Source organism: Aptenodytes patagonicus, chromosome 9 (genome assembly GCF_965638725.1).
Source record: "Aptenodytes patagonicus chromosome 9, bAptPat1.pri.cur, whole genome shotgun sequence".
Taxonomy (NCBI): domain Eukaryota; kingdom Metazoa; phylum Chordata; class Aves; order Sphenisciformes; family Spheniscidae; genus Aptenodytes; species Aptenodytes patagonicus.
This window is the reverse complement of record NC_134957.1, coordinates 10,392,822-10,408,638: the sequence shown is the minus strand read 5'-3', so window position 1 is coordinate 10,408,638 and position 15,817 is coordinate 10,392,822. Positions and strand designations below refer to the sequence as shown.

Genomic DNA, 15,817 nt, shown 5'->3' with positions numbered 1-15,817 from the left:
GATGAGCCAGGTCCGACCCTGCCACAAGTGCCGGGGCTGTGCCGGCGGCAAGGGGCACGACCAGCCCCGCTGCACCGCGCTGGGGGGCAGAGCCGGCGCTCCCGGCCTCGCTCTCTGCTCGGGGCCCAGCAGATCCTGCATTATATCACGGGCACGGCCCCCCACCCCATCCCAACCCCCCCGGGGGGAACCAAGCCCCCCCGCAGCCATTCTGCCCAGCAGCGCCCGCACACCAGCACAGCCCCGCGGGGCAGCTCCGGGGCTGAGCGCAGTATGACAATGTTTTACACCCGTTCTTGTGGTTAAAATTTCTTTTTTTTCTTTTTTTTTTTTTAGTTCTCATTTGTTTTTCTAAGAAAAAGCAACCAGAAAATAATTCAGAGTTTATACAAAACATCTTTACATTATTTCTTCCAAAAAAGACTAGTATTTACACAAACAAAACGGGGGGGGGGGACGGGGGGACGGGGGGGACAAAAAAAAAAAAAAAAGAAAAAACCAACCAAACTTCAATGCTTTCAATGAAAAGAACCAAAGGGACACACTCAATTTCAGGACCCAGCAGACTGAGGTGCTCAGCAAAAACCAAGAGTTCAGATTTCACCCTTTCTTCACATATTTACAAGGTTTCTCAGCTGCCCCCAGCAACAGGAGTGGAGCTGACGGGGGCCGCTGAGCTGCAGCCTGGCTGGGGACAGCCACCGCGCCGCAGGGGAAGAGCCACCGTGGGAAGCCACCCCGTGCCGTCAGTTTGCTTTCGGTACGACCCATGGACAGACTCCTTCCTTTTCCCCTCCAAAAACGAACCAAAACTAAATCATCCCCCAGCTGCCTCCTCCACGCCAGCTGCTGCTCCCCAGGCTGCGGGGAGAAACTCCCCGTCGATAAAGCATCCTCCATGGCCACCATCACCGTCACCGCTGCCACCACCGCCCAACTGGGGCTCTGCTCACTTCAGGAACTGCAGGTCATGATTTTGCAGGTGGAAGAGGGCACCAGTGAGGGAAAGGGGATTTTCTTTAAGACACAATTTTCTGTCATTTCCGAGAGCAGACCCCGTCCCCCGGCGGGGAATGGGGGGTCCCGGCTGGGGTGGCTCCCGGCCCTTCAGCAGCAGCCCTGGGCGGGCAGCGCTGGCATGGATGCTGTGAAGGAGAGGGGGCTGAAAAGTGCTACACAGTGGGGGGCTGCGGTGGTGGGGGCCGGGGGAGCGGGGAGAAGGGCCGGGCAGGGGGGAGCACCCACTGTGGCTCTTCTCCCCCAGGCATGGTAGCTGGTTTAGGGCCCTGGAAGCCGTCCTCACCGCGGGATGCCGAGGGCGGGAGGAGAGCTGGGGCAGCCTGCTCTGCTCCAGCCCAAACTCCTGCCTTCTCCTGCCTTTAAAAAAAAAAAACCAACAAAAACAACATGACACCAAGGGATGCTCCCATCCTGCTCAGGACCGCAGCCAAACCCCCAGCGCAGCATCCGAGCCGCCGGGTTTCACCGTCCCCTGCTCTGCTCCTCCCACCGCCCCTGCCCGCTCCTCGTCAAGGCACTTTTGCAGAGCAGCTCTCTCGCTCTTTGGGCACTTCCTAACGTGGGTTTTGGGGCCCTGGGGACAGGCGAGGACAAACCAGGCCAGGCAGCCCCGTGCCACCGCAAACCCACCGCCCGGCAGCGCGGCGAGCCGCCCCAGTGGAGCAGCACCGCCCGCCCCACGCTTGCTCCCTGAGCAAAAGCAGCTACTTCTGGAAGGAAAAGAAAGCGAGGAAGGAGGGGGCAGCCACCAGTCCCCAGGCTGGGACAGCCCGAGGACAGGCGGGCGGCAGGGCACCGCCAGCCCCACCATGCTCGCCGGCATCAGCTACGGTGCTGGCGGGTCCTCCCGGGAAGAGGAAGCTGGGAATGATCCCACCAGAAGAGCCCAAGGCTCAACCCCTTCCAGTTTTGGGCAGGAGGCAGGCAAGGCAAGGGCGGAGCAAGCCCGGGCTGCGGGACCGCCGGGAGGTGGCACAGGTGGGCGATGCTCCTGCACCAGGAGCACGGCTGGGGGCACGCGCTGCTGGGGGCTGGTCCCCAAAGGCAGGTCCCGCAGAGGGGCACCGGGTCGCTCTGGTAAACCAGGCAGGTGGAGAAGCCTTTGGCTCAGCTCCCAAACAAGCCAAGCTCGGCGCTACGGCCAGCCCAAGGGATGCCTTCTGGGGGGTTTCCAGCCCCGAGTGCTGGCCTCCTCCTGGCACCCCCAGCTCGGGCTGCGGGTCGGGAACGTTTGTTTTCCAGTTTTCCTTTCCAAGGACAGCCACCTGCAGCATCACCAGCTGGGGGACGGGACCGGGGGCTGCAGCTAGCCCCTGCCCTCCCGCTGCCCCCCACCGCCCCCGGCTTCGCTTCCAGCAGGCTCAGCCCCAGCCCGATGGAAACCCTCAGCAGAGGCTTTTCGCTGCAGCGGGACGCCCTCGGGGGCTCGGGAAGAGCTGCCGGGCCAAGGCTGCTGCTCCGCACGGGGCAGGAGGAGCACCTGGACTCTCACGCACTGAATGCTTGAGACATGGTATAGATATATTTTTTTCTTTCTTTCTTTCTTTTTATAAAGAGACTAAAACAAGAGTCAACAGCTACGAACACAAAAGTTTAAAAGGGCAGCGGCGGGAGCAGCAGGGTCTGCCCCGCGGCCGGCGGACGGCGTGCTGGAAGGAGGCGACGGCGTGTGCCCGAAGGCGGCGGGCCAGAGTCCCGCCCGGAATTCACAAAAATAAAAATGTTACAAAAAATTAAAATAATTATAATAATAATAATAGTAGTAGTAGTAAATCGGGTTTGCCAGCTTCCTCCCTGCACAGTTGTCTGCATCTTGGCACCTAGGCAAAGCATCCTCCTCCTCCCCCCGCGGCTGCTCTCTCCTCCTCGGACCGAGGCTCCTCGCCGCAGCCCCGGCGTCGGTCCAGGCTCCGGGGCCCAAGCGGCGGCCGATGCGGCGCCAGGCGCACGGGCACTTCACGCAAGGATGTATGGGTGACGCAGAGAAATCCCAAAACGAAAAGGGGAGGTGGAGTCTCCGGGTTTGCCGGTGGTGTCCGAGCCGAGCACGGAAAGGCACAGCACCCACCCCCCGGCCGGCCACAGTCTGGAGAAGAAGAGGAGGATGCTGAAGGCTCACCCTCAAGTCTCGGGATTACAAAAGCTGAGAACTACAAAACTAAATACAAAGGGGAGAATCAGCACGCGAGTGAGCCATCCGCTCTCCGGCGCCGGACCCTGGCGCTCCCTGCGCCGTGCCGTGGGGTTCGTTTCGCTTCCTCCCTCCCGGCGTCAGACCGCCCGTGGGGAGACCCGGGGGGCGGCTGCCCCCCGCGCTCGGCGCTCCCGTGCTCCTGCATCGGCGGCTTGCCCAGGCTGCTCCTCACACCTTGTAGTAAATGTTGGCTGGGCTCTGGGGGGGCATCTCCTGGACAATGTAGACGGGGTGCCCGTAGTCCCCGCTCACCTTCTCGTAGTGCGGGCAGTAGTTGTTCTCTGTAGTCCGTAAGGGGATGATGATGTCGCTGGGCTCGGAGCCCGCGTTCCCGCTGCATTTCGGGCTGGCCAAGGTGCTGAGGGACAAGGCTGCGGCTCGCTGCTGCGTGTGCTTCCGGTGCCGCTTGCGGATCTTGATCAGGAGGACGACGAGGAAGATGATGATGAGGATGAAGATGACGCAGCCGGCACCAATCGCCGCAAAGACGGCCACCTTGGAGCTCAAGAAGCCATCGCTGGGACCTTGGGTCTCCTGGCCATCCTGGTTGACAGAGCCTACAAGGCAAGGGGAGAGGGGTGTCAGAGCCTGGTGGGCAGCCTGCGCCCCACCTCTGTGAGGGGCTCCACGCAGCTGGTTCCATGCTCCATCCATGCACGGATCGCACCCTGCGGGGTGGGTGAGCCCTGGATCATAGCAGGCTCTGGGCAGGGCAAGCAGGAGCCCTGGACATCTGCAGAGGAGGGACCACGTGCCCTCTCCCCCACCCCGCATTGCTGCTCCCCCTTTCCACCCCCATGGCCGATGGACCGGAGCGCTGCTCGTGTCCGGGTGACGACCAGACCAGACCCCGGGAGACTCTGCCCTCCACAACAGACCTGGACACTCTGGTGAAAGTGGGCTCTAATACCTGGAGCCCCACGATATCCAATTACTGACCCCTCGCCTCCTCCTGACCCCCGGGCCAGGGCAGCCCCAGCCCCCCGAAGGGAGAGTGCTTGGCTGGCCATACCGGGCGAGAAGAAAAGAGCAACTCTTCCCTACTTCATCTGATTTCACTTTTCTCTCAGCAGGGTCAGGAACTCAGGAAACCACCTTCAAAGGGCTTTCACACTGGCTCAGCTCAAAAACCCAAGGACCTAACCTCCTCCAAGCCCTCTCAGATGTACTGCGAGGAACAGATGGGCAGTGAGGAGGAGGAGGAGGAGAGTGCTGAAACAGCACTTCCCTGCAAAGCTCCTGCCAGGACATACCAGAGCTGGGAAAACAAACCCGAGCTGCTCCGCACCGCAGCCTGGCTGTCTGCGTGAGCCGAGCGGTCCCCGGCCAGAAGGCGCAGGGCTGGGGCGAGGAGATGCTGCGAGCAGTGGGGATGGCAGAGACGGGCACAACGCTTACGGGAAACCCATCTGTATTCCTGCTCCGGAGCGCCCGGTATCCCCGGGATCCATGCAACAAGCCTGGCTTGGAGCTGCTCTGCCGGCAGCAGCTACCTGCCAACCTCCGGCCCCGACGGCAGGCAGAGCCCCCCATCCCTCTCCTGGGGTGTCCCCAGCAAAACCCACCCGGCTTGCCGGGCTCCTCCACCGCGGGGACCTTGCTGCGCGGGCTCTGTGTGATGATTTTCACGGTGTTGTCGGACTCCTTGCTCGGCCGACTTGTTGTCAACTGCTCTGGGATCACTGCGTTCGGATCTGGGGAGGAGAAGGAGGGGATTGTGAGAAACCTCGAGTCAACCTGGACGGCAGCAGCTCACTCCCCCGCCTAAAGAGCAACTGCCCCCAAAATCCCAGCCAGCCACCCCCCACGGGGCACAAGGGAGATGCAGGAGCAATGGGAGCTGCCGAGAGCAACAGAGCAAGGCTGAGCTGCTTCAGGGCTTGTGGGAAGCAGCTTCCCACTCTAATCCCCCCTGCTTTTATGTTTTCTGAGCTCCCATGCGTGGGCTGGGGCAAGTTTCTTGCACGGGCAGTGGGAGGAACGGGAAGGGAAGGGAGCCTGCCAAGGCTGCAGCACTGCTTCTTCTGTTTATTATAAATATTGGCCCCAAAGTGAAAACACAATAATGAAAAGCAGCCACCAGGAGCTCTGCATCCGAGTCGGGGGCCAAAACGAGCCCGGGGCATCGTTGGGGCTGGGAGGCACCCAGCAGCTCGGGACGGGAGGTGTTGGGGAGCTTCTTCCAGGAGAAGAGCACACTCTGCCACAGCACCACCGTCAGCGATACCCTCCGTGTCCTGCTGCCACCATTGGCCTGGGTTGTCCCCACAACGTGGTGGCCACCGCCACTAAGAGCTGCCAGGACCCCACTGAGCCCAAGCACTAATGCCTGCCCAGCTCGAACCCCTCCTCGGGTGCCCGGCAAGTCACAGGGGCACCGTCCGTGCCAACCCCCCCACCGATGCACTTGCACAGTTCATGGGTCCCGCACTGAGCTAGCTTCCCACCGGGACACCAACCACGAGGTTACACAGAACAATTACTCCATTTTAATCCCAATGCACCAAACATGTGCAAGTGTTGGCAAAAGAGAAATGGGAGAAAAGAAGATCCTAAAAACGAAATTCTGCTGAACTAACCCAGGAGGCCTCCCGGGCTCCAGGGAGCAGCTGGCCTGGCCTCAGTTTCCCCAGAATCCAGAACACCCCACCACAGCAGGACAGGGGCCCTGGTTCAGGGGCCAACATTTTGCTGGACAAGGGCATTTCGGCGATGGGAGACCCCAGGATGCAGAAGGACTCACCCTGCCCCACTTTCATGACAATCTTCATGGAGCGCGTCTGGCAGACCCCTCCTTCCCGGTTCTCCAGGCCATCCAGCGTCCCGTTGGAAGTGGCTGCAAGAAAAGAGAGGGAGCGTTAGGCAGGGTTCCTGGGCGCTGGAAGGGCACTGCTGGACATGTCCCAGCTCTCCCCGGACACTGCTGGGCAGGTCCCCGCTGTCCCCAGGCACCCCGAGGGACCCAGCAGGACCTCGGCACCTCCTCATGCGAGAGCTCACTCCTGACCCCCCTGCTGCAGCCACTTCTTCATGCCCCAGTCCGGAGCCCACCGCAAGTGTTTAATACACTGAGTTGTCGTTTTTTGCACCTTCAAAAGATGTTTGCAGTGGTGAGGATGTGATCCCTCCAGCTTCCCCTGGCTGCCACATCCACACAAGCAAGCCATTCTCCGCGCCTGCACCCTCCTCCCCCTTTAATTCCTGGATAATTTCCTTTGCTCCTTGGTGTATAATAGGAACACATGCATATGCACAGTTTAAATTATACATATATAATTACACCCTGTGCCTCAGTAAAGAATGTAAACTCAGAGCCCCAATGGGGTTGAGTGGCTTTAATTGCAGGGCAGAAGTCAGTTAAATTCACATTAACTTTTTGCTTTAGACGGCACAGATTTTTAAGCCTTTAGATCCTGCGGGAGCGCAGGGAGCTGCACGTCTCCCGCTGCCACCAAGCAGGAAAGGACCCCCACCCACACGCCCGCCAGCCCTCTGCCACGGTGGGGACAGCTCGAGGCGGGGGGGGACACGAGAGAAAAAAAAAAACCAAACCAGAGGATTACAGGATTAAGCACCCAAATGGCAGCTTCTGCTAAACATACTCGAAAAACTGGTTTCTGGCCCCAAAAGGGCCCACGTCGCCGGCAGCAGCGAGCTCCCGGTGGATGCTGTGCCGAGATGGGTGATGGGCTGGGCGGCTTTGGCACGCAGCCGGCTCTCCCCGGTGACCGGGGACGGTTCTCAAGCCGGCACCTCCATCCACCAGGGCAAACACAAACCATCCCGGTGCTCCACCAAATCCAGGCACGGGGATTTATTCACTCAGGGAAGCAACAAAACCTGGGAGGAGCACGGCGACGGCATACGGCACGAGCAGGGCTTAGGAAAGGCGATGCAATGGAGAATCACGAAGCTACGGGGATAATTTTACAGAGACAAGGCAGTGAAGCAAAGCAGGATTCAGCCAGCACAGTACAGCCAACACCTAGCCCGAGCCTCAATGCCAAAACTCAGCCCCAGGGTCTCAGGTTGCCTGTGCAGCCCAATTCCTGCCTCCGCCCCGCAAAAACTCAGGCTTGGGGAGGGCGGGTGACTGATGGTCAGTGGGGACGAATCCATCAGACCCCGCTGGGTGTCGGCGAGGAGGTGATGGGAAGAGGCTGGGTTACGGAGCAAGGTCTTTCTTTTTTCTTCTGTGCTTCCTTTCCAGCCGCAGGACCCTCGGGTGCCTCGATGAGGACTCGATGCTGGGCTACGCTGGAAAACAAGCTTGGATCACACCAGGATGCAAGCTCAAAGTCCACCAGCTCCGTCCAAACGCCTCTGTGTAATCAAGGCTCTCGTGTGAAACACTAGCAAATGTTTTACTAATCAGAAAGTCATCGGGATGTTTGCTGAGCTATCGCCTCTCCCGCGACGGGGTTCTGCCTGCCAGCAGCTCCCTGGCCGGAGCCGTACATCCACGCATCTGGGATTCGCTGGCAGGCGTTTTGACAGGAGCACTGTCAGCACAAATCCCGATGCAAACGCCTGGGAAACCGGAGAAACATCCCCCTACAGCCTGCACAAGCTCTTCCCAACGTGAACCGGAGTCAGGGGCCTGAGCAAAAACTCCGCATAAAAACACCTCAGGGAGCTAACTCCGGCAGAAGGCACAGAAGCCCAGTTCTACCAGGCCAAAGGCACTGGTTTTGGGATGAAATAAGCCGATACGTCCCAGCTCATGGCCCTGAAGCAGTTCCATGAACAGCTTCCCAGCACCATGCCATGGGTTGCTCTATCTCGAACAGACTTCACCCATTCATGCTGCAACACAGCGGGACAGGGGAAAACACAGCAGTCTGTAAAAACCAGCCTCTGCGAGAGCTCATAAGGTCTTATTTGTAAGGTAATAATTATATCAAAACGATCTACAGAGTAAGTATGGCTCGAGTGTGGGGAACTAGGAGATCCTGCAAAGGTAGAGCACACAGCAGTAACGGGAGACAGCAGTTCCTCCAAAATAACTACAAAGACGTTGCATTCGGATACGACAAAAATATTAAAGGTCCAAACAGGACAGAGGAATGGCAGCTGGAGTCACAGGGACGGAGAAGGGGACACAGCTGAGCATCCTTCCTCCCGCGCCGCACACAGGACTTTGTTCAAGAAGCCTCTTCTTGTTCTGATCAAAATAATGATGAGGGGAGAAAGTAGCTTTGAAAGGGAACTGCATGAAAAAAAATGAAGCAGCTACTTGAGGGAACATAAAAAGGGGCAGCTAAAAGGGTAAAACACTTGCAAAAACCATGGTGATTGTCTCCGGTGCAGCCTCTTGAAACAAGGACACACGCTGCCACGCTCCATATAGATCCAAAATGGGCCAAACCAAAGCAAAGCAAGATGCTCCACACAGCCAGCCAGGCTTCCAAAAGTCAAAATCCCATCCAAATGGCTAAAAGAGTACAACTTCTGGCGAGTTTTATATAAACACGTAGGACAGACTGACGTGTTGCTGAGAAGCAGGTCCGGAGGCGGGCGGGGGTCTGCAGCCGGGGTGTCCCCACCGACCCATGGGCAGGGTGCTGCGGCGGCGGCACTGCAGGCTCCTCCGTTGCGCTTCACTGCAAAGCTCAGAGCTGGAGAGCTGATCCTCCCGCTGTTTCTTGCTTTCACAGTGGAAGATTTACCAGCAGAAGGCCACAGGATCAGGCCCGAGGCCAGCACCACTCCAGCAGAGACACGCAATCCAGGAGGCACCTGGCGAGCAGCGAGACGAAAGCCCAAAGCGTCTGTGATACTTGCTGCTGCGCTTGCGGAAGAGCAGCGGAGGCACCACCGATCCTCAACGGCGGATGAAATTCAGCATCAATAAATGCATGGTAATGCAGAAGAGAAGGTTAAACACACAGGCACAGCAGTGGGCTGCAGGGAGAGGCGAGAGGCAGCCCTGAGCCCGGGGAGAGGTGGGCGCAGGGCGGTAGCACGAGGCAGAGCTATAAAATGACAAGTGAAGACAGGCAGGGAGCTGGGGATACCCAGGGGAATAGGAAATGGCAGGTCTCAAACGACGGCCGTGATCTCCACACGCCACATTTGCAACGTGCAGCTCCGTTGCATCAGCAAGGCTTGATCCGGCCAGCCCCAGCAACGCGGAGCGTATGGGAGCATTTTCCTGCCCCCCTTCCATTTTGGAGGGACTTACAGTTTGGCTGTAGGATCAGGAGAGCAAAAGCAGCCTCTGGACAGATGACTTCTACTCAGGCTTAAAGAAAAGGCCTCTCCCAGCCCGGAGAGCTATTAGATGCCTTTGCCTTAATGAAGCATTAAGCCTCAGGCTGCTGAGTGATGAGGATTTAACATTGATACCATTAACCATGTAATTGCTTGTCAATTGAGAAGAGATGCTCAGCCTGCATGGAAGCACAGGGAGGACCTCTGCTTGCTGGCACAACTCACCCCAGTCCTTGGGCAGGAGACCAGCGAAATGCCAAGTCCCAGCCCAATGACACAGGCCAGCCAACTGGGACAGACACCTCTGTGGGGAGGAGAACCCCAGCAACCCCATGTTTCCACCTCCAGCAGCAAGCAGTGCCACATGCTGTCCCCAGTGCACCACACTCTGCCTCCCCACCGCTAGCATTCAGAGCGTCACCGTAGTTTTTCTTCCTTCCCTAAAAATATTTCAAATGAGAACTTGGGTTTTGGCAGATGGGAGACTCTGGAAGTAATACCTGGCAGCAGATGAAGGCAAGGGTCTCTTAAATGGTCAGCTTTGGACAGAGCGAGACGTTTGGTTTCTCTTCTAGATTCCCTCTAGCAGGACTCCATTATGATTTGGGCCCCAAAGCACAATTAATGTGCTGAGACTGTAGCGAATCCAAGTCTCTTTCCTTTTATTATTCTTAATTACTCTTCCATCTGTGCACCACAGCCCTGCTCCAGACCCAGCCAGGCGCTGCGTGGATGCAGCCCGAACGCCCGCCCCGTGATCCCCTCCTCGCTCCCAGACCTGTCCAAGATTCACGTTTCCATCACACAGCCTTAGGTGGAGGCGGCAGCATCCCATCGGCACCGCCGCCGCCCGCTGCCAGGGCTTCAGGGTGCCCCCGCAGCCTGACCCCAATCCCGCCGGAGCAGATGGGGTGGTGGGAAGGCACTGACCGACCTTGCTGAGGGGCAGCTGGTGTAGAACAGGCTCAGATCAGCTACAGCTCAGTCAGGACACCCACACCAGGCTGAAAGCCCCTCTCTGCACAGGTAAAGACCCTACGGGTGGCCCTGAGGATATGCCTCACGCATCTCCGGTGTGCTCAGACACTGTGCCAACAGACCCTTGCGCAAATCTGCAAGCAGACTCTAGTTAACATAAAAATCCAGCTCATGTCACCTTCCCTGTCCTCCAAGACTTTCAAGTTGTTTTATGCACCCTCAGTACCGAGGTGCGGGTGTTACATTGGTAGAGCTGTTGCATTGGTACGGGTGTTGTTGCATCAGCAGAGGTGCCGCACCGGTGCCCAGCCCCGTCACGACCATCCCCATCCCAGGCCAGGGGTCTCACCCCAGAGGAATCTGCAGAGCCACTTCCAGGTCACCGAGCAGAGGCACCCGCCTGCTCCACTGCACACAAATGCCCTGGGGCTGCCCAGAGAGCATGGCTTGGTTGCAGCCCCCCTTCTCCTCCTCTCCGGCAGAGCTGGGAGGCAGCAGGGGCATGCAGCCCTGCTGCACACAGCCTACACTCACGGTATCACCACTATTATTATTTCCTTCCCGAGCCATGCTGAAGGGAGGTGAGCCCACTGCCTCCTCCCCGCACGCATCACCCCAAAGCCCTTTCCGACAGCTCCGGCACATTCGCTGGGTCTGCTGCCAGAGCAAGGGCAGGGGCTGCGCGGGGGGAGCCGAGCCCCACGCTGTCACGCTGCCAGCAAGGCCGGCAGCAGCCTTCCAGCCCAGAGGCAGCTGCACCGGGAAGGGGCCCTGAAGCCCCAGAAATGCGTGTGCAAGCCAGCCCAGCCCTGTCCCGTCCCTAAACGGCTGCAGGAGGTGCAAGGCTAGGGTTTCACACACCCTCCTGGCAGCTCAAGAGCTGCTCCAGCCTCCCGGTCTGCTATGGAAAGAGAAGAGCCGAGCAGCCTCTTCCCCCTGCACCGCTAACCCCGGGGGTGCCCTGGGGTGCAGGGGGCTGCCCCCTCCCCAGCTCACCGCCCCAGCCATGCCACGGTGTCGGAGGACACTGCTGGGTCCACGCAGCCGGCCAGTCGACTGATGCCACGGTGCCAACTGGGATTTCTCTGTCCCCCACACCTACGCTGGGCATGCAAGACTGACCGCACTGCCCCGGGTCCCTTCTCCCCGCCGACCCCGGTGGGCACCAGGAGGTAACTACCACGGGCAGGCATCCTCAGCCTGCCCACCCGGCAGCTGCCACCGTCACCTACTCCCCATTACCCAAAAAACCCCTTCTGGCAGGAAAAAGCTCTGCCCAGTCTGCTCCATGCACGGCGGTGGCTGTTGCCACGGGGTAGGAAACACGCGGAGGTCCTCAGAGCTGGGGACATCCATCACAACCTTCCCGCTCTGCCCTGCCAGCTTCCAAAGCACCCTGAGACCCAAACCTGAGTTTCACAAGCAACACCCTCCCTGTGCATTATCTGCATCCTCCTCTTTGCTCCTCAGGGTTTACTGTCTCAGGATCCCGCAAACACAAACAGCTCGGAAAAACATGGGTGTTTCCTAGAACACAGCCCGTCCCAGGACTGCAGGAGCTGAGTTTTCGAAGCACTGAATGGCAAACCCTCCTCGTGTCCCAGCAATCAGTTTCAGGTTCCCTCTGCCTGCAGCACAGCAACTCTTGGGGTCAGGGAAACACCACTGAAGGGACGCGGAGCCCGTGTCCTCCCCTCTGCCTCCGCAGGGGACGAACAGGGATCCCAGCAGGTTACACTCACCGAACCGAGTGCTAACCACTGCAGGCTGCAGGAGAAGCAGCGGTGGGATCCACACCAGCGTGCACTGGGCGATGGCGTGCCGAGGTTCATGGCCATGCTGCTCCTCCAGCATAGCCATGAAGACTCCCACCGCCACTGCTTCATGTGCAGAGCCAGGTGTGGGCGCACAGTTTGCCTCCGCAGCTCCCTCCAGCCCTTGGCTCCAGTTCTGCTGACGGCCTCAACCCGCCGGAGCAGCTGGGAGCCGCGAGCAGAGGCGGCTCTTAGGGCTCAGCCGGCACGGTGGGAGCCGCAGCAGAGCAGCACGGTCCCAACCCAACTCCTGCGGGCGCAGCCGCACCGGCCCATCTGCCGGCGTACGCCCACGCCAAGCAGGGCGCAGAGCTGGAGGGGCACACGGCAAACCCAGTTGCCAGCCGACACAAAGGTCCTGTTCATGGCCGTGGTGCTCGGAGGGGATGTCGGCTCTCCGAAGTGCTACGTCCTCCTGGCAAGCCTTGGAGCACCCGAGTGCGGCTGGAGGGGAGGGGGATGTTAACGCCTGCCAGCACCACATGCCCAGCCCTGGAATTGCCTGGCTAAATAAACAGATTTTATATATAAAAACACGCGGCTCTCCCTGCACTGGGGAGGGAAATGCCAGCCTCCCCACCGCAACCTCGCACTGAGTCCTTCCATCAAGGAGGAGCAAGCAGGTATGGCCAAGCGCTGGTGGGTCTCCAAGCAAGGTATGATGAAACGACCTAACGGTGCTGATTCAGGCTGAATTGGCTATAGTAATCATTTTGTGTTGTTGCAAAACCCCACAAATTTTTGCTGTTGAAGGGACAGCCTGGTGTACTGCTCTGGTCCGCTCCCACTGGCTGGGGCCAAGGCACAGCAGAGGAACCCGGGGCTTCACCTCCGTCCTCCCCACACACACACGGCAAGCAGGGGACGGCCGGGGTGACTGCAGAGGACGGACCGCTCGCCGCATGCCCTGGGGAACCCGGACATCCCAGCCTGCGCTTCTTGCTCCAGCAAACAGCAAACACACCGCAATGTGAAAATCACCAGGTTCAAATACGCCTCTGGAAATAGGAATGAAAACGATTGCACTGGGTCTGGCTGGGATGGAATTCACCTCCTCATGGCCAGGGTCAGCGCCCCACAAAGATAATATTAAATTAACTGTTATAAAGAGCAGCAGCTACATTCACAAAGCGCAGGTCCAGCAGCGCCAGCCGGGTTAAGGGGGTAAGAAGGGACGCACCCACACGCATCCTCGTGTGCCACAGCACCGCTCCCAGACCTAAGCACTGGTTTGGGACTGTCTAGGGTGCCTTCCTGGGGCGAAGGGAGAACAACAGGCAAACACTGAAGTATTGCATAGAAAAAGACACTTTAACACAAGTAATGCTTAAGTGAAAACCTAATTTCCCATTAAAACAGGTTTCTGATGGAAAAATTATAACCAACCCTAATTAGCATCATAATTAAGAGTCACAGCTACATCACAGGCAACCTCATCAAGGCCGGAAAGCACTTCTTGGTTCCAAGACCACTGCTTGCTTACTCGCTCGCAAGCCCTTTTGCACCAATGCTGCCGAGACGTCCACGTAGACAAGCTGTGCAAGCTCCCAACGTCCCCGTCCCGCGCCAGGGAGCACGTGCAGCCTCGCTCCCCGCACAGCTCAGGGGGACCAGGGCACTAAATAAAGCCTTTGTCTTCAGGTCTATCCACCCCCTTCCAAAAAAAAAGAGGGCGTCGGTGGAAGAGAAAGGTTATTTGCACAGTCTCTGCGGTAGCCCCAAGCAGCTGGTTATAGGTCAGGAAAAAAGTGCCATGTAATTCTCCACCTGATGCTCTGCCAGAGTCGTTTGTGGGCCCCGCTGGGAGCAGGAGAGGAGGAAAGCACTTATTGCGTTTTAACAGGGTGTAAATCTCTTCAGTTAGGTAGCAAAACATCTGCGACCGACTGAGAAATCTGTTGTGAAGGGTCTGGAGAGGGACTCGCCGGGGGACAGTGCCACCCTCCCGCCAGCGAGGCCGATGCCAACGCCAGCTCCTCCTCGCACGTGAGATGCTGCACAGCGGGATGAGGGGACACGGAGCCAGCGCTGCCCGCTGAGACCGCAGCTGCGGGGTGGGCTGAGCTTGGGCTACGCCATCGCTGCCTGGGTGCCGGGCTGGAGGCGGCTCAGAGAAAATTCAAAGTTATCAGGGACCGGAGAGGCTGATTCATGTGCAAATCTTCTGCCTGGGAGAGCGTGTGGAGTCGAGGAGGTGCAGGGCAGCAGGGAGGGACTGGAGCTCAGGGTGCGCTGTGGGACAGCCGGGAGGAAACCCCACTGCAATTAAAGGTAGACTTTGCATAAGCATCAGGAATCTGCTTGCAGCGAGGAAGTTTACATTGGTGCAATTCCTGGCCCAGAGTTGCAAATAACCCCACAGCCGGGACAGGAGTCAGCCCTGCTTCCACGGGGGGAGCAGTCGCTGCTGCCATGCACCCACCAGTGTTGCATCCACGCGAGGACTGGAGCCTGGCCTGGAGCAGGATCACCCTCGGCTCACAGCACTTCATCCCACGTCAGCCGGAGCAGGAGCTCGCTGACATCTCTGCACAGCAGCACCCATGGCAGCAAGCACGGCAGCACCCGCGCTGCCCCAGCAAGGGGCCATCGGCTGCAGAGCTGACACGTCGCCCTCGGGTCCCAGCAGGACCCCAAGGAGGTGGTCTCAGCTGTCTGCTCCAGGAGGACACCGGCACACGGACCTAATGGTCTCCAGCAACACCCCAAGTTACAGGATTTGGAGATTTCCAATATAAGCTAAATAAGCCCCTGACTATCCAGACGAGGACTTGCCCACTTGTTGAGTGAAGGATGGAGGAAAGGGTCTCTCTGCCCCCCAAGTTAGGGCTGACCCCCATTGCAGAGGGGGGAGCAGCTGACCCCACTGCTCCCCACCATCCCGCCACAGCCGGCTCTCAATTAGCTGTGTTAACACCCACTCCGCGCTGCCAGGCGGGATCAAAGAGCACAGTCATTACACAGCAGCAGCAGAAAAATCATCATTCCTAGGGCAAAGAAACTTCAAATGGCGAGTAAAACCAATTCTCCCCAGAAAGGCAAGCTTTTAAAGGTGACACACGCAACCTGGGCAGCCCTCCCCAGCACAGCCAGCCTGGTCAAGAGGCATTCAAAACACAGATCATTAGAAATTAGAGAGATGGAAAAGCGCCATGCATCGCAATTCATTAACGCCAAACCTGCTTGCACCCTGCACGTCTCACAGTCCAAGTGCGGCGGTGCTTTTTGGAGCCACCAGCGTGCTCTTGGTCCGACAGCCAGCACCCACGGCCGCACAGGCACGCCCCAGGCGATCGCCCAGCATCCCAGCTTGCAGCTGAAGCTACAACACGCAGCCTTTCACGCCAGGTCCGAGCTGCAGCGGTGCCTGCACGCCTCTTCCCGGTGCCCTGGTGGCAAGAAAGCACCGTTGGTACAGGAGCAGTAGAGAGTGCAACAGGGATCCCAGGGGAAAAGCTGGGGAGAAGGTCTTGATGAAGAAGTGGTTATTTAAAAAAATATGCCAAGGAAGTAGCTGCCTGCATTATCTGCTGCAGATCCTTCCCAGCTGCTCCTGTGTGCTGGGATTTTTTTCAAGTCTTCATCAAGCTGAAGGCTT

General features: G+C 58.6%; 1 protein-coding gene across 1 annotated transcript in view; it reads right to left on the bottom strand.

The window, feature by feature from the left end:
* Positions 1-2,536: 2,536 nt before the first annotated feature.
* EFNB1 (ephrin B1) overlaps positions 2,537-15,817 on the bottom strand; it is a 52,779-nt gene continuing 39,498 nt past the window's right edge. Inside the window, exons 3-5 of the mRNA XM_076347104.1 lie at positions 5,958-6,050; positions 4,780-4,908; positions 2,537-3,771 (exon numbers count right to left, since the gene is read on the bottom strand). Of these exons, the coding sequence (XP_076203219.1) occupies positions 3,383-3,771; positions 4,780-4,908; positions 5,958-6,050 (611 nt within the window). The 3' untranslated portion in view covers positions 2,537-3,382. The remainder of the gene's footprint in view (positions 3,772-4,779; positions 4,909-5,957; positions 6,051-15,817) is intronic.